Below are 25,712 nucleotides of genomic sequence, written 5' to 3'. Positions count from 1 at the left end.
TGGTGGCCCTGACAAAGGTGGTAGTGAGGATGAGGACAATGATGATGAAGCAAAAGAATGTGATATCCTTGACACGCCACATTCCCTGTACACATATTATTGTAAATGGCGTTTTTCTCTCCACTTAACGTAACAGCAAATGGCTCCACGGAACATCAGTTGCTGTCTGCTTTTGTCCCACTGACACCACGGCGGTGACAGCACCGGGTCTACTCCTTTAAATGAGCCTTTGCGCATAGCCTTCGAATCATCACAACTGCATCAGTGCTGGATGGGTTGCTTAGCAACTGGACAGCAAAGCGATCCCTAAAGAAAACCTCCTCCTCTGTATAAAACACAAGCTTGTGTGATTCTTGAATTGTGATGGACGCTTGTTTGCAGTTTCCACTAAGCATGTTTGAGTTTCACGCGCACACAAAAGGTAGTCCCGGCTCGGCGACGAGCAGTCAAATAAATAAATAAATAAACAAAAATGTGCGCGTAGAAGAGACTCCGTGTGCGCGCGCACGTGTTCGCGTAACGTGGAAATGTATGTGGGGGAGTTCTTGTGTGTCTGTGCGCGCGCGCGCGCGCGTGTGCGTGCTTGAGAAAAGTGCATGAAAAGGCACCGGCACACACTCGCAGCATCCTAATAGATTTCAGAGAGAAAATAGTGAGCGCATGAACAGACTGGCGAAGGAATTCACCTTAGGTGTCCCCCCCTTCTCCCCTCCAGTAGGGAGATTTTTTTTTCTCATTACATCTAAGAACTTTGAAAGAGAGAGAGAGAAAAAAGATTGCTCATCATGGCTATTTAGAGAGTTGAATCTCTCTCATGTGTGCAGTGGTTGGAGGAGGAGATGCGCGGACCGTATTAACGCGTCCACACGCCATTTAAGGTTGGACAGCGGAGGCAAGTGGACTTTTCACATCGGGTTGCAGCTTTGATATGAACCCCGACGCTGTGATCCATGCATTGGCGTATCAGGGGCAATCCGTATTTCTCGACATCTAATTTTTTTTTCCAGCAGAGGAGTGATATAGCCTGCTCTGACGTCTGCATCAGATATTACCCAGTGCTTTTTCAATGTGCATTTTCCCCTCAGTGACTTTGCGCTGATCTACATCATCAGCAGCAGCAGCAGCGGTAACGGGGGGGGTGGGGGGGTGGGTGGGGGAAAGGGAATGAAGATTTCATTTTTCTTTTTTTTAAACCCACCGCTCCCCTTCAGCCGACCAGCGTTTCCAGCTCCAACAAATATCGTTTAACAACAGCACGTCGTCTGGCGCCGGAGCATCGCTGGAACCATGCCTCTTCTGCAGATTTGGACTGGGAAATTTCATCCGCCAATTTGAGCACCAAAGAGGCTGCTGCTCCGTCATTCATGCCAGTGTTTGTTTTTCTAAGGGGGAGAACACTTGTCATCACTTTAAAAAGTATTGTGTGTGCTGTTTTTGTTTTGTTTTGTTTTTTTGTTTTGTTTTGTTTTTGTTTTGAGCAAGATGTCTGATCTTCTGGTGTTGGTCGAGGGGCTCTGTGACCTGCACGGATTTCCATAACTGGGGAAAACAGCGTGGGCCAATTACGAGATTTTTTTTTTTTTTTAAATCCAGAACCCTTCTTAAATGAACACGTCGCATGCGTAGATGTAGGCTATTCGACATTTTTAAAAAAAAAAATAAAATAAAGGCCATTATTTTTTTTCATTGCCAGTTTTTAATTTGAGAATTTCCCGGAGGACCACTGGACTGGTTGGATTATAGAAACTATAAATAAGGATTTGTGGAGATGTTGGGTCGTCAAGAAGATAAATTATGTGGAATTTTCTCTGCTCTGGCGGCTTTGTCCTTCGCATGCTTTGTTCAAAGGTAAGAAAAGCGTCGCCCGGGAAAAAAAACAACAACAACAAAACAAACTCTCACACAAATAGACGTGATTATCGGTCAATAAGAGACTGAGATGTGGCAAATGGTATTACCAGGGTACCCGGGCCTGTATTAGGGGCAATGCTGCCGATATATGCTCTATTAGACGCCGCTGTGGCGCGCGCGAGCGTAAAAACATGCGCGTGCACGGCATCAAGCCTATTATGAAGCGTAACCTACTCCCGATATCAAAAATGGGGATGTAGCCTACATTATGGAGGAGGGCGACTCTCAGCGAGATCCAGCTTGTAATGACACCCCCTCAGCGGGAGAAGGCGACGTTCAGATAGGATCAATTAACTGAATATCGATTGATTACAGCTTGATAGTTGCTGTAGCCACTCGGCCTGCAAACCCACCTATAATCTTAATTGCCATTGCTAATGACCGGAACTAAATCAATAAATATTGGGGAGAAATATCCCAGCAACATCTGCGCCCAACCCGGGAGGCAGTGAGTATTTCATTACAGGATAAATTACTGCTCTCAGATGATCAGCGCTGACAGAATCTCCTGATCAATCCCCGTATTGTTGTGTTGTTCGAGGCTCCTACGTGGCGTCTCCTTCCTTCTCAGCACTCACCCACAGTTTTACACTTTTTTTTTAAACATTTTGATTCACTTCCCCCTAGTCAAATTAAAAGCAAGGCGCGTTATCGTGTGTGTTTCAGGTGTCATTCACATTCCCCTCATAATAACGCACTCAAGCATCAAACCCACAAGTCCTGTTGTAACCGGCCAGCTTGATGAACAGCTGCACCACCTATGAGCTAATTGAACGGCGCTTCCCCTGACTGAGCCACGGGCTAGTGCTCCTACCAGGGGAGCAATTTTAACACCCTCCTTCCTCTCCTCCTTCTCCCCTTACGTTTCACTCTGCCCCCTCCCCATCAGCTGGAGTGCTGGTCTCCTCAGGTGCTGCAGGTCATGGCACCAATGTTATACAGTAGGTGTCAGTCAGTCTAAAGCAGACTATACCCTCCTCCTGGGAATAGTCTGTCTCCCGGGCTGACCGAGCTGGTCTGCGCCTCTGTCAGTGTCATGTGAGGTTGTATTATAACCCTGAGCTTATTTAAATATGTCCTCATTATTAAGATGGTCACTTTTGGAGGAGCCACATTCAGGAATTGCTCTACATGTGCATCATCATCACACTTCAGATGATTAAAAGTGAAACTTTTCTGTGTTTCCCCTGGTCATGGTGGCTATTCATGCTCCATAGTACAGCCGGCACGTCGCTGAGAAACAAATTATCTCTGATAAAACTCTGCTACTCCACCCTTCCTGTTTAAAAAAATGGCTGTTCCATCTCTGGTTTCTGTCTTCAGCTCCTCCACTGGAAGCACCGGAATGTCTGTGGCCAAGACCACCGTAGACAAGTTGCTGAAGGGATATGACATCCGTTTAAGGCCTGATTTTGGAGGTACGTCTTGTGGCGCCGTCTGCTTTTGGAGAGACTCGAGCTCTGCTTTCCTGTGTATATTGACCGGTCAGATTTCCAACACAGTCATATTTATGAGTCATTCCTCTGGAGTCTGTCAAAGAGCCGGCCTGTGGCAATATATAGGGGAAAGCTTTGAAGTGACTGCTACCATGTCATTACTATGCATCTATTCACATATCGAAGATGGCTGCTCCTGGAGAAGTAGGGCAAACACAGAGAGAAGCAGTCAAACATTATGTGTTTTCTAATGACTGTATTGATTTCTAATACATTACTAATGAAAGCTGTTTCATGGCGTCTCTGTGCTTTCTTTCCTGGGCATTTGCAGATGAAGGAAGCACTTTTACCCCATTAACTTTTATTGAAAATGGTGTGTCTTTTACATCTGTTCATTAGCATGATGGTTATTTTGATGACAACTAAAAAGAGAGGGTTTGGCGTACAAGTTTGAATTGATGGGTGCAGCAGGACAAATTGAATTGTTGAATAACATCCTATTCAGAATGATTTGGCGGATTACTCGGCTTCTTTAATACTAAATCAAATTAAAGAAAAAAAGAATTTGCACAAACTAAGCATTGTTATCTGTACCTACAATATACAGGAAGGATGAACCTCAAGACGTTTCGTTGTGTGGACTCTTTGTCCTGGCTGGTGTAACACTTCATACCGTCATAACTCACCACTCTCTAATGCTCAGAATTTCCAACCCTGCAGAAAATACATGATTAGACCTATTCATTTCCACACTAGCTCTTTGGATTTGCTATATGCTGAAGCACACGTGTGCTCAGACACACGCGTGTTTCCTATCACAATGATTGCTTGAGAAACAAAGCGCAAAGTCGGCTTTTCATTTGCAGGACGTGTTAATAAAGTGTGAAGTTAATTAAATGAACACACAGAAGTCTGTTGTGACTTCACTTTACTCTGGTGTTGCACCGCTACGAATGTCAAAGTTTTGGAAACAGCTTTAACGCTCCATGTTTGCAAAAACCATGATCACGCGATGATTACATCAAAGCCTGCTGCTCATAAACAACATGTGCATCTCTAGGGAATAATTCAGAGCTTAAGTTGAGCACAGGAAGGATTACAGTACATCAGACGCTACCTTTACATGGTGGTAGCTTTTTCCTGCGATGCTAAATAATGTATGTGAGGCTTGTTTCAGGTAAATTCTAAATATTGAAGTGCATGTATTTGCTTTTAGAATTATAAACTGTGCATTTCGTATGTGTTATTCTCTAGAATCTGTTTTCAAAATGGGCTGCAGACAGCAGCTTGTCACTCCAGCGATAGCAGCACACTTGATGAGAAACACTAGCTGTGACAAACATACAGCAGGTGCTTCTCCTCATATAAACTTACCTTGGTTGGGTGCTCTGCCAAAAACTGATGCTCGGATGCACCTAAACACACTTGCCTGACATTAGCCTTATTATGAAAATATGTAAGAGTTGAGGATGTGTCTTGGTTCTGTGCCGTACTGGAGTTGTTTCACAGATTCAGCGGAAGAATTTGAGATACTGCAGTGATTTGGTTTAGCTCAGAAAGAAACTAACGGCAATTCGTCGGTTCTGCAAATCAAAGCAGGTAACGAGACAGTTAGCCGACACAGAAACTGAACGTCAAAAAATGGAAAAAGCCAAAATGAACGTGCATACTTGCCAAAAACAGAGCCAGCAGATGTTGTTTTTCATTTGATACAAAATCGTACCCATAAAAATAAAAACACAATATAAAAAAGTGTAAAAAACACACATACATACATACACGCACATACATTGCAATAATTCATTTTGAGTAAAACTGTAATCTGTACTGTTTGATATTGACTATTTAATAAAACCCTATTGGCAGGGGTGGTGCAATGGTAGCGTTGTTGCCTCCTAGCAAGAAGGTTCAAATCCTCTGGCCAGCGAGAGTCTTTCTGTGAGGAGTTTCTATGGCGTCTGCATGGATTCTCTCTAGGTTGCCGGCTTCCTCCCACAAACTAAAAATCATGTTTGTTTGGTTAATTGGAGACTCTGAATTGCCCGTGAGGGGTTGTCTGTCTCTACCTGTGGACTGGCGACCTGTCCACGGTGTAACCCAACTCTCACCTGATGACAGTGGGGATAAACTCCAGCCCCCATGACCCTGAAACAGGATAAGCGTTGGATGGATAAATTGGTAGATTTACCTTGACGTAAAGGTGCTCTGTGTAAGCGCTTGACTTAAAACCAAAAACTGTCAAGTATGTCAGTGTAAACAGAGCAAATACGGTGTTATATGAAAAGTGTCTTTGTATTGTGTTGCGGAGAAAATGCTAACCAGTTCCACCTCACAATATCAGTTTCTACCTCAAGACCTCAAGAGGTGATAGCGAGTCAGAGTAGCATGAGAAAGCAGCTCGACTCTAAGCTCGGGCCTGCAGGAGACTTATTTAATCTGTTGGTCACTGTGCGAAGCTCATGATTACCAGTGAGGGTGGAGACATTAAAACACGTTCACTCTTTCCTCCTCCTCCCGCACACCGTAACATATCGAGGCAGCTAACAGTGATGCTAGTGAGAACATTAATACATTTGCTAAGTGACCATTTCTTTGTTTCTTACAGTCGGAGTTGACAGCACAACTTCCTGTTAATATGTTCCTCCAGCTTTGTTTGGAGTGTGAATTCAACAGTTGGCTAACGGTTACACATAGCACTGTTAAAGATGTTTTCAACTAAATATTTTCTGTTGTCTAGCAGACTGTTGCTGGAGCAGGCAGAGCAAGTTTTAAATATCTCAGGCAGTCCTGTAACCTCAGGCCAGGAAGCTGAAACTGTAGTCCATCATGTCTTGATATTTCCAGTCAGCTACTTCAGCGGGACACACTACTGATGACCTTCAGCTCCTGAGTTTGAACAGAGATTTTTAATTTGGTACAATGCTGGACACTGACTGTCCTTCTATCGAAGGCATTCCTAGAACTGGATTAGTATCCAGTAAATGCTCATAAAAAGCCCAGTCCGTTCAGACACTGTCCTCCTCTCCTCATTCATCTGTGAGCCAACCTGGAAATCAAGAACCAGAGGTCGCAAACGGTCCGCAGATCAGAAATGGATGCGTCTTCTTGAGTCTCCTTATTACTTACTTATCTCATCTTGAAGGGATTTTGCAAAAGGAACTACAGTAATAGTTTTTATTCTGTAAAAATATTGTTATATCTTTTTTTTTTTTTTTTGGTTTGTGTCTTTAATGTTTTTAGATGTTGCTTCAGTAACCAGAGCATTGCAGACCCGCATTCTCTTTTAAAGTGTAGGGTCGGCAATGTTCCTGTATGTCCTCATATATGTTGACCCAGTTTAACCACTAATGCTTCTATATGATATCAATTTTCCATGCAGTTACAACTGATTTGCTTGGGAGAAACCGTGTAAATTTTAAACACATTCTCTCACTGTTAAACCTGTGAGAAAATGTGTAATAGTAGAAAAGACATGAACGTTTAAACCGGGCCGCGTCATCCAAATTCCTCCAGTGCAACTTCAGGAATATTTGTTGGTCAATGTTTAGGGTGGAGACTCAGCAAGTCTTGATGTTTAATGCACATTTGGAAACTTGAAAAATGAAACACGAATGTTGTGGTGGGGCTCTGGATGCTGGACCAAAGCACAGAAAAATGGCGTGTCGTTTCGTTGTTGGTGATCGAGTTGATGGTGCATTGGCTGGTTATACAGATGATTTAAAGTGTGTGTGCTTGTGTGTGAGGACGAACAGGCTCATGGACCACAAGGCACACTGAATGGCACAAGTGAATTTGGGAGGGGAACTCAAGCTTGGACAGAGTTGGTGAGGAGAAATTTGGACATGGGAGATTGGAAATGGGATTAAATGTGTAGCTAAACAATTTTTCTACTTTACCTCTCATGTTTAGTTTGTGGGTTATTCCATATGCCTGTCAAACTACCCCCTTTTTTCTTAGTTCACAGTCTGTAAAGGAATTACAGTCAGTTTTGTAGCCTAGATGGCAGTTTGATCAACAGACTTTAGTTTTAATGATTTTCCTTTTGGGAAAATCAGCAGATTTTCAAGAAACACCTGTAATTCCTCGGGGACCTGAAGTTAAAATGCAAACAATATATAAAAGAGTAACGCAGGGGTGATGTATATTTATAGGTGAGCCTAAAAGTTAGCTCTCCCATGGGTTCCCTGGACCAAAAAACAATGAGATTTTTATAGTTGAATATAAATTTGCAGAAAACAAACGAACAAATGAGACACTGACAAGTTTGGCTCAAAATCATCATCTTCTTAAATCAACACCACTTTTATGATTTTTGAGTTTAGGGGTGAATGCAGTCGTTAGGAGTTCAAAGCTTTGCTTTGCACAAGTGGGCTTCTGCTTTCAGTGTGATGACGTTTTTAGTCTCGTGAGCAACCGCTGTTTTTAAAACATGTAAACGCATCAAAGTTCACGCATGTGGTATTTACTCTCGCATTTGATGAACCGCATAGCTTTTTTCAGGCATTTAACCAAAAACCCATTCTAAAGTCTTGGGTTAGGTAGAGACAGGGGAAGTGAACGTTCAGCAACGCTAATTTATTTCTGGGTTTTAGGACTCATGAGTGGGAGTGTTATGGGGCCTCATACCCTCAAAAAAAAAAAAAAAAAAATATATATATGTAGTGGTCAAGGAAAATTGGATTTAATAAAAAGAAATGGAAGCAAGTTCAAGCTCTTCAGGTGCAAACACCATGTAGAGAGGTGGCCAAGCATGTGCTGCGAGGAGCCAACAATCTGTGCTGTTAGTGCCCCACTCATGAAGAGCTCAGTGGTGAGTTACCCGCTGAGGTAATCAGACTGTTGCCTCTCCTTTACAGATGGTTGGCGGGCCAAGGTCATGGCAAGCCCATGGAATGTGGATTTCTGAGGAATTCTGTAAAGTTGCATAGGCCATGTTGGGATTTGACTGCACAGCTGTCGTAAGCTGTGATCCGCGGCTTTGGTAATTAATAGTTGAAACAGCTGTTTCACAACTTCATGATTCCGGTTTAATGTATATGTATAATAATAGATCCCTTAATTATAAATCTGCTGCCGAGTGCTCAAGTGAAATCATAGAGCTTCTTGTCTCCGTAGAAACACATGTTCAGTGTACGGGACCTGTTATATATACACAACTTTTAGGCAGTAACAGAGTAATATAACTAATTTCCAATAACATTTTGGTAATGTTATTACAGTCAGTCAATTTTGCGATGGAATAACTGGTTTACTTACAGCAAAAAGCTCCCGGAAGCTGAACATGTGACGTTTTCTGTCTGGTTTGGAGTGAATAGATTCCTGTCAGAAGTTTTATGATCTGGCCTGAAAATTCAGTAATTGAGACTATGTAAATAAATCTATGCTGATATTGACTCTGACTTTTTATCAATTTTTTGGTTAAAAATGACAGTGTTCATCGTTGGCACTGCCATACGGTATCACATGATGCTGTTGACCAATCAGAGCTGTTGCAGGAAGCAGAAGCAGGATTCAGGAGTCCTGGGTAATAAATTTCAGCGACTGATGAGAATATTTGCACAAGGAGAAATACATAATTGATCCCTTGAATGTTACAACATAGCAGCGTTTACATACAGACACCAATACATATATAAATGTATACATAACACTGGAAAAAGAAAGACAGACAGACTCATTGTAGTTACTTGTTACTTTTAAATGAATAACTAGTGATACCCAATACATAATATTTTGGAAGTAACTTGTCCAACACGGCCAATGTGAATATTTTTGTTGATTATGATCAATAACTTCATGTTGTGGACGCTTCACATCCAGGTTCATTCATACAGTAAATAATAGAAAAGAAAAACTTTATGTTAAACAGTCTTGCGATGCAATATTTTTAGATTTTGATTTGATATACAGTACACATGGACATGGAAGCACTGAAAAAAAATCCAGTCCATCATGATGCAGCAATAGAGTTTCCTCATGCACTGATTATTTGTCCTGGAGGCAGGCATTTAAATATACATTTGAATGCTATTTGAATATTTAAAAACATAATAAATGTAAGTTATTTTCATTGCACAATGCGTTTTGAGGGAACAAACATCCACTGGGTTGATCACAACGTCTCAGTCATTGTGTTCAAATCTATTCCATTTCATTTAATAGTTATGATTTCTGCCTCATCTCTCAAAATCTCGATGAATGAGCTGCGATTACTCAGATTAACAGGTTACGATACAATCAGACGCTGTCTGCCAGAAAGCTTCTGGTCTGTCTGGTGAATGATCACACAACAGCTTCTTGATTCAGAAAGATCTTCAGCACAGGAAGGCAAATACGAGGCTGCCGACAGAGACGGAAGGCAAGGAGAGGATGGACGAGTTAAGTGTCAAAGATACTTTTAGGCACTATGTATTCACGACTTTGCAGGAAAATACCAGTGGATCTGAGACTAGAAACATAATTGACCTACGTAGTACTCTTTACAGTCACTTTTACATAATTCTCTATTGATAACTTACTTTTTCTTGGGTTTTTTTGCCTTATCATCCTTGGTTCTCTTGTTTTTACTTGAGTGTTTTTGCTTGTCTTCCTGTAATTGTATTTCTGCAAAGGTCAATGGTTTGACCTGTACACGATTAGGTGCCATAAAAAATTAATTTGCCTTGTTTTACTGGTACTATCATGCATTTTCTTCTATCATATAGTTTAAGAAATGAAGGCCGGGGCCAAGGAAACGCATATCAGTAATGAATCGACTATGCAAGCTGCTTATACGAGCTAGTTTAGAAATAAGTGGAGAATTATTTGACTTATATGAATGTTGTTATGCAACATGTGAACCTGAATGCTGATCACAGAGAGGCAATTACAGAAGGAGTGATGTGTTCAGTGCTCGAGAACGAGACAAAGTGGGGAGCTAGTAGACAAATGGCAAAGGTCAGGGGAAAATTCAGGAAGAGCTGAGCTGGGTGGAAATCCAAAGGCGCAGATACCGAGCAGACAGGGACAAGAGCAGAGGGAGCAGAGCAGACAGAACTGCAGGGGAGGAAAAACACTGGGTCAGCCTTGAAGTCATAAGCAAGCAAGTACACAAAGATGGCTTGAAGGTAGACTGACTCAGCAGGTACTACAATCTGGCAGGTTGGCTGTGGCAGGACAGAGGTTTTAAAGGCGTCTTGATTATTGAAATTGGTGCAGCTGGAGAAGCTCTTCTCTGGCTCCAGAACAGCTGTTTCCACTCAAGCAATCACGAGCCACTTTTACACAGAGGCTCCGCAATAGCGCCCTAAAACGGACTCCACCATTATGACACTTTTCTTGTTTACACAGAACCAAACAAAGCTGGTGTAATGCTGACACAGTGTTTAATTTATGCAGCATCCCGGTGTCATCGGGCAGACGGACGACATGCAAGAGCCACAGTGTGCTTTGAATGATCTGCCGCTCCCTTTCACATGCGCTTTTATTACGTCGGCTGGCAGATCAGAGGCTCAACGATCTGTTCCTCCATTCTGTCTATGTGTGCATTTACATAGATGGTAGGGCATAATGGAGGTGTAATACTCCCACTATGAAGTGCAGTGTTAAAGGGACAACATTCACAGGGAAAGAACATTGGGGGAGTGGTAAATGGTTAAAGGGGAAACTGTTTTCTGATCCTCTCTCTGACTGGGGTGTGAGGGAGTTGAACTCAAAGGGGAGGGAGGGTCCAGAATGTGACGGCAGGGGCCCCACTAGTATTCCTCAGGACGGCCTGTATCCAGAAGCTGCTGGATTGTGAAGGTATTCTTAATGACACAGGATTCATTCCCTCATGAAGCTGAAGAAGCATAATACAGGATAAGCACGGGACAGGTTCAGGTGCTGAACCGGCACCGTCAGCAGAGGGAATCAGGTCTAATATTTCAGGAACCATGGAGATCAGTGTGAGTGAAATTAAACCTGCCAGAGAGCAAGGCCCATCTGGCTTGGCACAAGTCAAGTTGCTTGGCAGTTTGGATGTAGGCCAGGTTCTTGTGAGTGGTCCAGATAAGTAAGGGATGTTTTGAGCCTACCAGCCAGTGAGGCCACTTTTCAAGGCCTAGTTTGACCGCCAGGATCACACAGTTGCTCTACTGGAGACAGCTCACGAGAGAAAAGATTAGAAGTAGAATGCTGAGATGGAACTGCAACTATACTGGTGTATAGTCACCCACCTCTATGAGGAACTACAGATCTGCTTCGGGATGTACACCATGGTGGTGAGGTGATGCTTGAGCTGCAACTGTCCACTGATACTAGGTGAAGGTGAGTGCAAGGAGAGGGGCTGCCATGCTGCTGCTTGGAATGAATCTCCTATTGAAGTTGACAAATCAATACGAGGCCTGAGTATGGCTCATTTTTCTCCTCTACCAAAAACTCCCATAGCCTCTTGCTTGGGATGAGGGAGGTTGGACTCTCTGCTGCGGGGGTGCACCAGGTGGTCAATAACGTGGATGCTGATGTTTTTATGATGGTTCCCAGATAGATGGAAGGTAAAAGGGACTGTTTACTGAGTACATTGGTAAGAATCTAATCATTGAGGGCTTTTGCTCTGAAGGGTTGTTCCAGGGGAATGCTAACGGGTTAGCTTACACGATGGTCCAAGAGATTGTTCATGCTAGACGAGGTTGCATCCATCTAAGATCTGGAGGAAGAATATCAGACTGTATGGTTCAAATGTATTTCCTCCTCTACTGCTGACTCATCCCTTTTCCTTGACAAGAAAATGGCAGCTGTGGGTACTGGTTTGCTGCAGTATGTCCTTTGATGAGAGGCGAATTTGGCTGAGTTTGCATCTGTTTGGGTTCTAGAAAACTGGAAAGCGAAGGCAGCTGGAGGATAAGAAAGGGGTCAGGAAGCTGATGGCATAGTTTAGAAAGACACCTTACCCATGTAACATTTGTCAGTAGTGAAGATCATCAGGTTGATCCAAGGAGTCATCATCAGTCGTCCATGATGATGTCACTGAGACCATGTTTGAGCTCTTCTTGACAGTTATCATAATTCCAAATGCTGGAAATCTATTACGATCTGAAAAATACTTTGGGAACCTTGACAAAAGAACCACAGTCCTTTGGTCAAAAACAAGCTAAGCTACTTTCAGTGAGTTTGGATGGGGTTCTACCTCAGAGACAATTTCACATGGTACCGAAAAGCCTTTCATGACCCTACCCTTATGTCTCTCCAAGGAACAAAAGGGCTGTGGTGAACCATGGGTGGACTGTTGACAGACAAGAACTGAATTCCGTGTATTCATTAATGGTAATAAATTTCAGTAGATGATTTGGTTTTAGATTTTTTAAAAAAGTATGAATTGGTAATTGTAACTAGAGGCATGGAGTTTGAGAGGAGCAGGTTGTGGAACAGATATAGCCATGGTTCAAAGTCTCAATAAACACTAAAGTCGCCCCCTGCTGGCCAGTAGAAATTATGCTGCGTTGAGGCACTTCCACCTTTGCTTCACTTTTGAGATGCTACATCCAGTTCTTTTAAACAGTCTATGTCATTTACATGCTTGCCTTCTGGAGGACGTATCTCAAATCAGCTGTCATCTTCATAGGAAGGGGTTTTATGACACTGCTTCCCTCGTTAACAAAACATGAAGGATGACATAAAACAAAAGCTGAGACCATGCCATTCTTCCTTATCATGTGAAGAATGATAACAAAGAAAATATGTTCTAAAAGTTTGTCTTCAGAAATACACTATGATGGCATCTCTTTTTATTTTTAAAAGAAGAGACGTGCACGTTGCCTGACATGAAATGACTCCCATTGTCTTGTGTGTTCAAACATACAAGAGTTTAATCAGCACCGCCCACTAAATATAGTCGACAAATGTCCAGGGGGTATTCTGAGCAAGCACTTTTGAATTGGTGAGTGTGGATGGAGCTTGTCATCGTAGATGGAATGTATTTTTAAATGAGCTGTGCCTCAGAGTGCCAAACAAGGCTAAAAGTCACCTATTTGTTAACTGATGCATGCAAAAATAGACACTGACAAATATGTTGTTTCTTTGACTTCAAGCAGCCACTCAAATCAATTTGAATCAAAACCTCTGAAACACAGAAATTAAAGTCCTTATTAAATGGAAGTGTACATATTTCTTCCGTCCTTGATCAATGTGCAGTACGCACCCGAGTTAATGTGATTGCAGGGAACTGCAGGTTACACCACATGCTACTTTAAACCCAGTCAGCAGTGGGAAAGAAGCTCTATAACTGATTAAAGTGCACATTTGTCTTTTTCTCTTCATCACATAGAAAAGCCAGGAAGGAAAAAAACCTGGTTAGTTGGTATCTGATATCAACCCATCTGTGTATTTTTGCTTCTTAGGCTGTGAGGACAGGTTTGACCATTGCATTGGCCAGGATTCTGCATATCAGTCCGACTATTGTACACATCGATGTCATGGAATCTGTCATCAGTTTCTTCACATTAAGATTTTCTCGAAGGGGAACTGCTGGGGTTTTTTCATCACATTTGGTGTGGTGATCGTAGTCTCATATGATGATATGACACCTTCATAATATATTAAAATCTACATTCACAGTTTAAGAACGTAATGGGGGCAAAACTTTGTGAAACGCCGAGTTGCACAAATGAATGAATAATTAAGTTACCCAAGAGGTTCTTCTTCAGTGTCACTATTGTCACAACAGTGATGCGTTCATTTTTTCTTGTCGGCGAGAGTTTAAATGCCATACTTGTCACTGTTATTTTTACCTAACCATCTAATCACAGTAGATGGGTGGCAGGTCAGACTTCACAAAGACCAACTGTCAAGTCCTACATTTATTGAACAATAATAGGACTGGAGGTACAATTAGACTCATGACAAGATGTTTCTCCACCCACAAAACCTGGCAGGTCCATCCTCTTGCCATGTGTCGTTCCGTGTTTTCTTCATCCAGACCAAGACCCCGAGATACACTCCATCCTGAGTCAGTGTTTTTGCTTCTACAGGTAATCCTTGTTACTGAAAAGTGTCTGATCTTGTGTGGACGAGCTTGTAAAAGTCTTTTCTCTCTAAATAGATTCTTCTTAAAGATGAAGAATCTTGAAGCAAAGGATGCTTCTAGTTTCTGTAGCTTTGACCAATCAGGCTGAGCGGGCCTTGGTTGTGTCAACGGAATCTGTTTCTGTGGAGTGGAAAAGAGATGTGATTGGCTGAACACAAGGTCACAAAAATAGCTGTAATCGCACAATTGAAGTAAGTCATTGTAGTGGTTTTAAACTGTTAATTTAGAGTAAACTAGCTACTTTAAAAACAATCTGTATTCATCATCCTTTAACTCCACGCAAACGTCTCAGGTTGCCCTACGGACTGTAAACAATGAGTGGCAGCTGGAACAATGAAGTCTTTGACTGGATATCCGCTGGCTACACTAGAGTCCTGAAACACTGGCCCTTGTTCCCAGAGTTGTCAGACACAGCTGACGGGTTCGCAGATTGGTCAATATCAGACAGAAGGTCCTGTACTGAAGTAATTTGTGATGCCTCCTCTATTTTTGTAATTGCCCTGCAGATTTGGAGAATTCACGTGACAGCTCGAAACTTGTTGGATGTGATCATTTATATGGTGAATATTTTGGATGACTTCATTAAAGGTTTTCGGAGGTGCATGTGGAGACAGAAGAGGTTCCTGCGCAAGATGTATTAATAAATGATCACTATTGTAGCGCACCTTTTAGGCAGAAAGGGAAGAAAACGATACATCCTGCTCCAGGATTGTAGTGTCACAACACTGTATCGCTCCACTGAGAATAACATAGAAAAAGATGAAAGAGAGGACTCTTTGAGTCCCTGGCGGTTGGTTCCTCTTGGGTTGCCGGAGAAGGTAATATGTCCTTGTTTAGGATCTTCGGCAACATTCTTTTGCCCTCTTTTTGATGTAGGCTTTCACATGATGTTTATTTTCAAACTTGTATAGATGCCGTGACAAATCTTCTGTAGATATATGCCTAATCATCCCTCAGGGTAAATGTATCATAATACTGTCATAGTTTTGTAGATTCAGTTAGAAATAGTCTTCTTCATATCTGATTAGTTTCTGGTATCATTAGGAACAGCAAGTTCAACCCCTCAGGTTTGGTTGCGATGCTTCCGGATACTCCGCATTTACAATTTTACTTTTTTACTCTATGTTACCTTCCGAGATCAGGTGAGAACTCAGACCAGTCTTGTGGCGTAGCTTGTCTTGATTATCCCGTGGTGATATTGTCAAACCAAATCTCCACAGTCGTATGGCTGAAACCTATAACAGCTCCTAAATCCATCAGTTTGACTTTCTTGGCTCTTTAGGCTAACAAGAGTCATGAGAATTTTTGACACATCTGTTGTTGATCTGTTGAGCCCGGAGCAAATATAACGGGAATTATGTTGTCCACTCGCATATTTGTAATGATGTAGGACTACTATTCAAAGAAGGCCCCAGTAATACAGAATCATATTTTGTATGACTGGAATTACCACCTTGGACATTTGTGCCGGATGTAATGATGATACCACCAGGCTTTGTTGAGCTGTTGCAGTTATTGGAGCGGGACAGGGGGAGCAGCATGGCTCGGAGGTAGACTGGCTGTCTAACAACTGATGGGTCGCTGGTTCGATCCTCACTTCCCCCCGTGACCATGTCCAAGTATCCTTGAGCAGGATACTGAGCCCCTAATTGCTCCTGATAACCCTGCGATGGACTGGTGACCCCTCCAGGGTGAACCCTGCTTCTCGGCCAATGTCAGCAGGGACCCTTAACGGATAAGCAGTATTGAAAACGGATGGATGGATGGATGGAATGGGATAGATGTGAGGTCACGTCAACCTTGACATAATTCAAAAATATTTCATCTTGTCTTGTTGTGCGTTGCTTTTAGTTGCCGTTTATTCACTGATGGGTCTGGCACCTTGTCGATGTGTTTTTGAGAGAGGAGAGCGGGGCTTCGTGAGCGTGTGCTTCACACAGCCGGACAATGTGATCAAATGTTCAGAATTATGTTCAAATAATTTTTTATTGGTTTTAAATGCTTAAAAAATGTAATCAACAGGCAAAATCAATATTTGCGGATCATTTTTATTTTGAATCAACTGTAACTGTCTAGTGGAAGGACATAATTTCACATCTTCGTGAGCCCGTACGGCTTCTAAACAGCTGAATGACACAGGAAAACCACTGAATGCACTGAAACAAAACAATCACAACAAAGTAACCTAACTAATCGTAGATAGCTACTATATTCGTCCAGTGGTACAACTTAAGTCCACAACATCAGCTGTAATTTCTTGATGGGACTCCTTGGAGCCTGGAATATGACGACTACGAACTGAAGGGAGTGTACAAACGTCACATAACCCAAAATACCGTTCTTTAATTCTGGAATTTATTTAGAAGCTGGTACCATGAAGAAGATTCTTCAAGCATGGAAATAAATTCTTATTATCCATCCATCCATCCATCCATCCATCCATCCATCCATCCACTTATTCCTGTTAAGGGTCGCGGGGTGCTGAAGCCTATCCCAGCATCTACGGGCGAGACAGGTCACCAGTCCATCACAGGGCCAACACATAGAGACAGACAACCATTCACACTCACAGTCACACCTACAGTCAATTTAGAGTATCAATCAGCCTCGTCCCCTCTTGATGTCTTTGGACTGTGGGAGGAAGCTGGAGTACCAGAGAGAACCCACACAGGAACAGGGAGAACATGGAGACTCCACACAGAAAGATCCTGTGCTGGAGCCGGGACTGGAACCTAGAACCTTCTTGCTGTGAGGCCACAGTGCTGACCACTGCACCACCGTGCAGCCTTCTTAAATGCACAAAGGAGAAAATCTTCCCATTTAGTTTGAGTCTAGTAGCAAATAATGTTTTATCATTTAAGGAACAAAATGTAAAGAGCTCTCTTAGTTACCCTTACCTTAAATTTCCCTTTTGTCAAATGTCCCTGTACATGTTTGCTCCTTCACATCTGACCAAAAACCATTTCAGTGTATGACTTCCCTGGATTATCTAAACTTTAATAAGGTCATACGATATTAAAGCTATAGAAAGGCCAGCAATCCAACATTACAAACTGAATTATAATACATTTTAGAAAAGAGTTGTGCTTCTGCTGATGCCGATTCAGATACTTGAGGTCTTTATCTTGATTATTATCAGGATGGTTGTTGGCATTTATGCATTATGTTACAGTATTAAGGTTGCATACATCAGAGGCTATAGTAAACCACAGTGCGCTTCTGTAGATGTACAGGAAACATTGAATTGTGTGTGTGTGGTTGTGTGAGTGTGAGTGTGTGTGTATGTGTTTTCATGTATCTCCTGGCCCAGCTCATGAGCGGGCACCTCTGTAATGTACAGTATATGGTGTTGCTTCCATGGAAGCTCATAATGCAACTGGACAGCTGTTGTCAGGGCTTTGTTATTGCTGGCCAAGGTACAGAGTTTATCATAATGCACTGTAGTCTTTACTGGTCCCAACTGAAAGAGCATTAATGTACATTTTGCAGTTGGAACAATCTAGCACATTAAAAAGTCTCAGTCGGTGCCACGGGACTGCTAGAGCCACCCTCTGTTTGTAAGGCTCTGATGTCAGGCTATAGGCAACCTTCAGTGTGGCGGTTCAGCCTGCAGCCATGTCACCACAGTAAAGTCACCTGTCCCTGTCTGCTGTACACAGCCTGGATTTTACTGATCTCATTTCCCATTGACCCAAATGAGTCCCAGCTGCAGCTTGATCTTGTTTGTAATGGAAAAGCAGTAAATGTAGCCATGAAACTGCAGATCAGCTGCAGTGAGGCTGGTATGTATAATAGACACTTAATTGACCGAATATGAAAGGGAAAGCTTGAGTAAAAGCACTTTATATTCCGTTTCTAATGTGTCTGTGTGTGTGTAAGAGTAATTGATCTAGACTTGGTTTGTTCACGTGTGTGTGTGTGTGTGTGTGTGTGCGCGCGCGCATGTGTGCAGCTATTCACAGAAATACTGTTACTCCCTGCTGATCGATGCGCGCAGAGCATCAGCTGCAACCTGCATGTTGGCAGCGATATATGGAAACAGTCCTCCCAAGACCAGTCGACACTTTCACAATACGGAGGGCAACCTCTTGGTCTGTGTGCTGCCACATGTCAAATGGTTGGCTGTTTTGCATACGGGGTGATAGCACAGGCCATCGTAATTCAGTCTCAAAGCAATGCCTACTCAGCACAAAACAAGAGTGTGTTGTCAGAAGCCCAGGATGGATGTTGGGGCATGTACAAGTGATATCTATCCTGATGAAGAGAGAACGCCTGGTGATTTATTACAAAGGAAACAGGAAAAAAAATGCTCAAGCTAGGCGCTTTTCCCTTCACTTAGATTTTCTATTTGAATTAAATGAGGTGTGTATGTAGGCAGGCAGAGGGGGGCAAGGGTGGTTAGAGAAAGCATGCAGGAGAAAGGACATACTTCATCTTCCCATTCAAAGTGTTGTTTTCAGCAACTTTGAAATGAAGGAGGAAAATGCTGATAGAATGGCACCAGAATGTATCACAGCGGACTGAAAAGTACAAAAACCCTATAGGCCAGACATTGGTGAGGCATCCTGCATGCAGGGCATTTTCTTCCTCCCCGGTTTTCGGCTCCCTCTTGCAAGCTCCCCAGTGCCTCCCATTTTGAACCTGTGGTGATTGATGGGAGATGTGTCCTTGACAGGGCCAGGATAGGCTGTCCAAGGGCAGGATGCAGCTATCCAATTGTTTCACATAGATAAACAAGAAAAGAAATGTCATTTACGGCGTCCGGAGATAGATGCTGTCAGCCTCACTACCAGGAAGCTCGCTCAAAAGCCCGTATAAAATGGGTTTTCACATAAAAATCATGCAGAGCTGGAGGCAAACAAACAAGATAGACGATTCGTCAACAATAGATGAGAAATGTAAAAGTAAGACTTTATCGTAGCCTGATGCTGCTGGTCATACACATACACATTTTTGAACTCTTTGTCACTTATGTCATGGTCGTTAGATGCCCGGTTGAACAAAGTTTAACTGAACCTTCTTTTTTTGCATTGATTGATCCTAGAATTTACAATTAACACAGAATAATTATTTTTTTTTAAATTATCTTTTCATAAGGCATCCACTTGCAGAACTTCAAATAACCATAGCAACCAAGTAACCATAGTAATTCTGCTTCAGGATGTGCAGACTATGATTTATGTGCGATAATACACTCCGATGTGTCCTAATGCTGAAAATAACCTTGACACCATACCTTGACACATTTGTGTATATTCTCGCCTACATGCACCAAATCCCTCAATCACTTTAATGCTTGGTGCTCAAGCACAGGACAAACTTTAGTTTTAAAAACATTTGAATGTTTTGACGCTCTTTAGAGGCAGCGTTTGTGATTGTGTGGAGATCATGAGTTGGCCACTCATTGATGTTATCTGATGTATGTTGTGCACATTAACTTATTCATTTCAACTTCAGCATGCACAGTACATAGCTGATTAGCTGCTTCTGTTTTTAATTGCGTGGAATCAAAACATAGTTACTTAGCTTCTTTATTTTTCATCAGACAGCTTTTATCGAGTTGTAAATGTCCCAAAAACAAATCACCTGGACGTATTTGCGTCGTCCTGGCTGCTTGTTTTTCTGCTGATGTACTTGAACATTAAATGGCCTCTAGATGATCTCCAAGTGGTCATTAGTCCATCCTTTTCATGCCATATACTGTTTTTATGCTCTGTGTGGACTCCAGGAAGAGCAGCTGCAGTTCTGCATCAGCTAATGGAGACCCTCATAAATTAGTAATGAAAAATCAGACATGTATCTATTTATGAGCATAAATACCTGCTGGTCAAACTGTAAAGTGTCCATTTAGTCTATACAGGAGGGTGCCCACTAAATAAAAACGAAGCCGTCCAACAGTGATATTTTGGCTATGCGCTCGCCTGCGTCTTCTGTTCAAATATAGAAACAAATATCAATGATGAGCCACACTGACTGATGTTTTTCTCTCCTTCCTTCTCTAATTCATTCTGTCACCGTCCTTCTTCTTCAGAGTCTTTGAGAACAAACACACTGTCCCTTTTCCTTTTGATTCTACTCTTTTTTTCATTTGTATGTTGTGTTCCCAACTTTACATTTACGCTGCTTGTTTTAGATACGCTATTTTTTCCCCTTGTTTTGGAGTTTGTCATTTATCATCTGTTGTCTGGCTGTGTTGACGTTTGTTTGTAGCGTCGTCGTCGTCGTTGTTTTTTTTCTCTCCTTAGTTTTGTTTGAGGTGACGTTTCTTTTTTCATTCCTGTCGGCACAATGCGACGTTGCCCGCTCTTTTGGCGTATCATCATTTTAAGTTCAAATGGCCCTAGATGGCAGTGCAGGAGAGTCGCACTGGTAAAAATAAAATGCTATGTACATCACATTCACACGCAACCAATTATCATAAGTCTTGCTGCCTGCTGTACGCTTACATCCTGCCTCGCTTGACATAAAGACAATAAGACTGTGATTTACGCTGTGGTCATTTACTTTAAACTAGCATGCACGCTATCTCCGTGTATTTTTATGGTCTTCATTGTGGCTCGTGTTTTTATTCGGAGTTCGCTTGAGTACAGCTTGGACAAAAGAAGCAAAGTGAATAATTTAAATGATAAATGCGCTCCGTTTATATTGCGTCTTTTCTACCGTAGCAGTCCTGAAAGCTCTTTGCATTCAATCCCGCACGCACTTATTCACTGATGGCTGCGATGGAAGGCGCTAACCTCCAGGTCTCTGCAAGGGCTGGGAATCGAACCAATAACCTTATGATTACCAGATGTCTACCTTCAAATTTAAGCATGTTTAACTATAGAATTTGTTTAAAAAAAAAAAAGAAAAGCAGATAAAAACATGACCCCCCCCCCCCCCCCACTTACTTGTTTAATAGAGTTGGTGTAATGGTCACAATGAAATATATCAATAAGAATTCATTTATGATTCCTTCCCTCTTGAGACATATTAGCCACGATCGTCGAGATGGATCTACACATAATTACCACACATTAATGTCATCGTGCGGGCAGAAGCTACTGAGACGTGGCGTGAAGAAACCGGGGCTTAAGGTTACTCAGGAGATTAGCGATGAAACGTGACATCAGCTGAGACAAAATGTTCAGATTACAGAGGGACACAGAAAGGATGGCATTGATTAAAGCTGCCAATGTGTGACTTGCTAAATAAATTAGGCCAAGTAAATAAATTATAGTTTGGACCACAAAAGACTTTAACATGAATTATACACTTCTTTAGCCAATAATGGCTTCAGGATGCTTCTGCAGTGGGCACAATTTGTCCTCAAGTACCGACAATGTAGACAGACACACTGCGCTCTTTACTTATGTATAAATCAAGGATAACGATATTAACCTTTAATAATTCGACATTATTTTCGCTTGTTTTAGTTAAATGTAGTCATACTGACCCAAACTCAAAAGAGTGTATATATTTCATTTCCACAAAATGGACATATAATAGCACTTTTCACATTATGATTAGATGTTATGTTGCTTGCATCGGTAATTCATTTTGAGTACATGACTGAACTAAAACTATTCAACGAAATTAGATTCAACTTATTAATTCACCCTTTGTCCTATTGAAGCACTTTAATAATGTTCCTCGCGGGATTGTGATTTATGAGTCGGAAAGGCAGTGGGTAATATGTGCTGCGTTTCATAATTCACTGACAGAATCTATGTATGTAAGTAGGAAGCATTGTTCACATTATGGAGCTTTTTAGTGCAGAATCTAAGTAGGTTTCATACATCAGGTCCAAGGTTTGTGACAGGATAGGACGATAAGACGAGGCCACCTTTACTTATCCTCTGTCTCTTTGACTTCCTGTGATGTACTGCCTCTGCTCTCCTGTTTTACCTCATCATTTTCTTTTGCCTTCTCTTCTGTCTTTTTTTTTTTTTGTTTTTTTTTTTTTGCTCCCCTCGCCAGAGTTGCTTTAATGATTTCTCTTTATTCTCCGGCTACCTTCCCCTAGTCGCTGTAACAGTATGCAGCATATGCACAGCTGTTGACTCGCGTCCAATACAGCAATTTTACAACTAAATTAATATATATTAGAATGCAGTAAAGGTTGTTAGCTGTAATAACCCTTGTAAAAACAGCTAAGGCATTATTCAGTGTTTCTGGACGAGTGAGTGATTGGTGCAGTTCAACAAACTGGCATTTTATTGGAAAAATGTGCTTTTAGCTAACTTTTTCTTTTCTTGTTTTTTTATTGACACTGTCAAGTAGTAATGTCAAGACTACAGAAAGACTGAGGAGAGAATGCACGCAGCTCAAACAGGAACAAGGTTTCCTGTTGACCTGATGGGCAGTAAATATGTTTATATCAAGTGTGTTTATCTTAAACAAAGAAAACCAACTTCCTCTTCGTTGCCTGGCCAAATGTGAATACAGCTATTAGCTGTCGTCCCGACTGATTGAATGATTTTACAATTTTTGCACTAAAATGTTTCTGTATATGCACGATTTTTAAAGACAGGCAAACTTTTTCCTCAGTTTTTTTTTTTAACCTTAATGGAACAAATGCACCACAGTGGATTTAGATTGACCTGATAGCCTCTGTGCAAACACACAAAATGTATCCACGTGGTCTCTGCTTTCATCTGTGCCGGGGTGGTGAAGTGGTTTATTTATTTTGTTTGTGTAAGCAACGTGCATGATAGCATCACGTCACAAATGTGAAGTGAAAATTAACTGCAGGTGCCACGTTTCCGTCTCGTAGCTGGGACTACTGCATAGTCAGTTCGCTCAGGAAGGAATGCTGATTGATGGGTTTCCCACTGGAGACAAAGTCCAGATATTCTTGTTGGCTCGAGTGTGTGAGGAGGTCGGTGACGTTATTTGACCAAGCAAAACAGAGAGCAAGGCAGAGGCAACCTTTCCCTTTCAGAATCCCGTGAAGCAGACATGTCAGTTCAGGCTTTTGGGTTGCTCTGAAGTGGCAGAAGAGAGCAGCAGAGGGATGGATGTTAAGACGCAACATGGAGCGTTCAACTATTTTGCTACTGAATTTTTCAAATTTGAGCAGTAAACAACAAACAACATTGCTAGAAAAGCACATTGTATATCCTGTTACTCATGACCACCATCAAACGAGCACCAACCCAAACCTCAGTCACCTGATGATTCATATACTTGTATTGTATTTCACTGTAGATCTCTCTAACAGATCCGTCAAAACACTTATACAGTTAATATGTGAGGGGAAAACATTAGCTTCTCAAAGTTCATCTGTGACTCATGCACCAACAACAGTAATGCATATGAAGATTAAGATAACGCTGCAATATCATACCTGCAGAGGAAAATACTGTCTTTCCTTTCTAGAGAGAAGGGACAGGCAGTTGTTAGAGGAGGCCACGCTGGAGGTGAAGTTTTGGTGCGGCCTCAATATATTTGCCTGAAGGCTTTATTATTATCATTTTTACTTCGGTCAGGCGATTCTTGAATATTTAAGAATATTAATTAGGACAACATGTTGAGGTTTCGTTGCCCGATGGTCTCCTCACAGCAAGAAGGTCCTGGGTTCAAATCTGTTCAAGTGTACGATTGTGTTAACGTGTTTGTGTGGCTTCCCTCCCGGCGCTCCTGTCTCCCTCCCACAATCCAAAGATTTGTAGGTTAAGTCAATTGGAAACTAGCCTGTAGGTGTGAATGTGTTTGCCAGCCTGTGTTTGTGTGTGTGTAGGTGTTTCTGTGTGTGTGTGTGTGATAGACCTGTGGTGACCTGTCTGGGATGTGTACAACGTCTTAATGCATGCTGGGATTGATTCCAGCTTCTTGCAACCTTACAGGAGCACGTATAGATAATAGCAGAACATCTATTAAAAGATGGAAAGTTGTTTGTAAGCATCTCGGATTACGGTGCATGACATCACCGCTCATCCATGACAGTGAGCATGCACAGAGCTGACGATGTGCACGGCTTAAACACATTTCGCAGCTAAAACTGCAGTCAAAATGTTTTTCTCAACTCTGCGTTGAACAGACTCAAGCATTTTGTGAGCTTGTGATGATTTCTCAAGACTTAAGGATGTAGATTCTAAATGGCTTCATTCATAAAATCAATATAGTTACATCTTGCAAGCTTCTGTACTGCAGCTCATGCTAATATCACCATCTAGACAATTAGCGTAGCATAAAATGTTTCTAGTTAGATATCTTGCTTTCATGGCAGGTTTTCGGATGCCATATAGTGCTTTCTTTGTTTCAATATTTGAGGTAATTAGGATGTTTTGTACACACAGAGGCTGTTAGATCTCAGATTTTCTCATTCATTAGGGGATAACGTATTTGCCATTTTAGACTAGACCGCATTTTATTTTTAATGAATTTTTGGATGAAACATGTTTTACATTATTAAGAAAAAGAGTTTTTTTCCCCCCCCCCTTGTCGAGCAGCTCCGTTAGACACACAGCCATTATCTCTCCTTTCTTCAGCTACGTACTATCCAAGATTTGGCTTAACAAAACACTGTGTAGAATTTAAATCGATAGGATGCCAAACCGTTACATTTCCTCAAACGTCATGATTTATTCATCACAGCAAGTCTAGATATTCTCTCCTGACCTGATCACTTTTGCAAAGGATGGACACATTACCCAGAATACTGGTACTATAATTTAAAGTGTTATATTGTTCATCTTGTGTATATTTGATCAGTATTGACGCCTGTCAAAGATATCTCCTCCGTCTGACAGATCTGCAGTTGTTTTGTCCTCTCTCTGCCGAGCTCGAAATAATTGATGAAGCCACTGTATTAAATGCGGGGGAAGGATTTGGCGCAATGTCTTTTGTTTTATTTGTTCGTTTCTTGAGGAAACAGCTTCATGAGAGCAGCAGCCATTGAAAACAAAAGCAAACATACACTTGACTGGATAGATCATCATGTTTCTCTTGCAACACTGTAGGGAAAATGCTGCACAGTTGCTATGGAACCCTCTGTTGCTAGGCAATGGGTTGATTATCAGAGTTTTTTATATAAGAGGCAGAGTGGTGTTTTCTTCGCTGTCCAGCAAATTTGTTTTCAGAAGGCTTTATAACGAACCGAATCTCTGGAATAACATGTCAACACCAGCTTCAGTTGAAATGCAATGAATCCAGTTAGATATGTTTGTATTCTGAAGTGACATTTTATGGAAGATGGAACAATCAAATATTTCATAGGAAATCTGAGGATCATGAAAAGTAAACGTCAGTGTTGGGTGAATGCCTCTTATATGTCATATATCATACCTGTGACTGTCTACCTTCGTTAAGCGGCCCGTTTCATCCGATTCCGTAATAAACCA

At 41.7% G+C, this 25,712-nt stretch overlaps 1 protein-coding gene across 2 annotated transcripts in view; it reads left to right on the top strand.

Annotated features, from left to right (window-relative positions):
- Positions 1-1,191: 1,191 nt before the first annotated feature.
- The window catches only part of gabrb4 (gamma-aminobutyric acid type A receptor subunit beta4), a 52,296-nt gene continuing 27,775 nt past the window's right edge, over positions 1,192-25,712 (top strand). For both annotated transcript variants that reach the window (XM_086226587.1, XM_086226586.1), the window contains exons 1-2: positions 1,192-1,848; positions 3,235-3,329. In XM_086226587.1, the coding sequence (XP_086082713.1) occupies positions 1,769-1,848; positions 3,235-3,329 (175 nt within the window). In that variant the 5' untranslated portion in view covers positions 1,192-1,768. The remainder of the gene's footprint in view (positions 1,849-3,234; positions 3,330-25,712) is intronic.

This window comes from Aulostomus chinensis, chromosome 15, assembly GCF_037954235.1.
Source record: "Aulostomus chinensis isolate RoL2024-O1b breed Wild chromosome 15, RoL_Achi_v1.0, whole genome shotgun sequence".
NCBI lineage: Eukaryota > Metazoa > Chordata > Actinopteri > Syngnathiformes > Aulostomidae > Aulostomus > Aulostomus chinensis.
The sequence above is the reverse complement of the archived record's forward strand: the minus strand, read 5'-3'. Positions and strand labels throughout refer to the sequence as shown.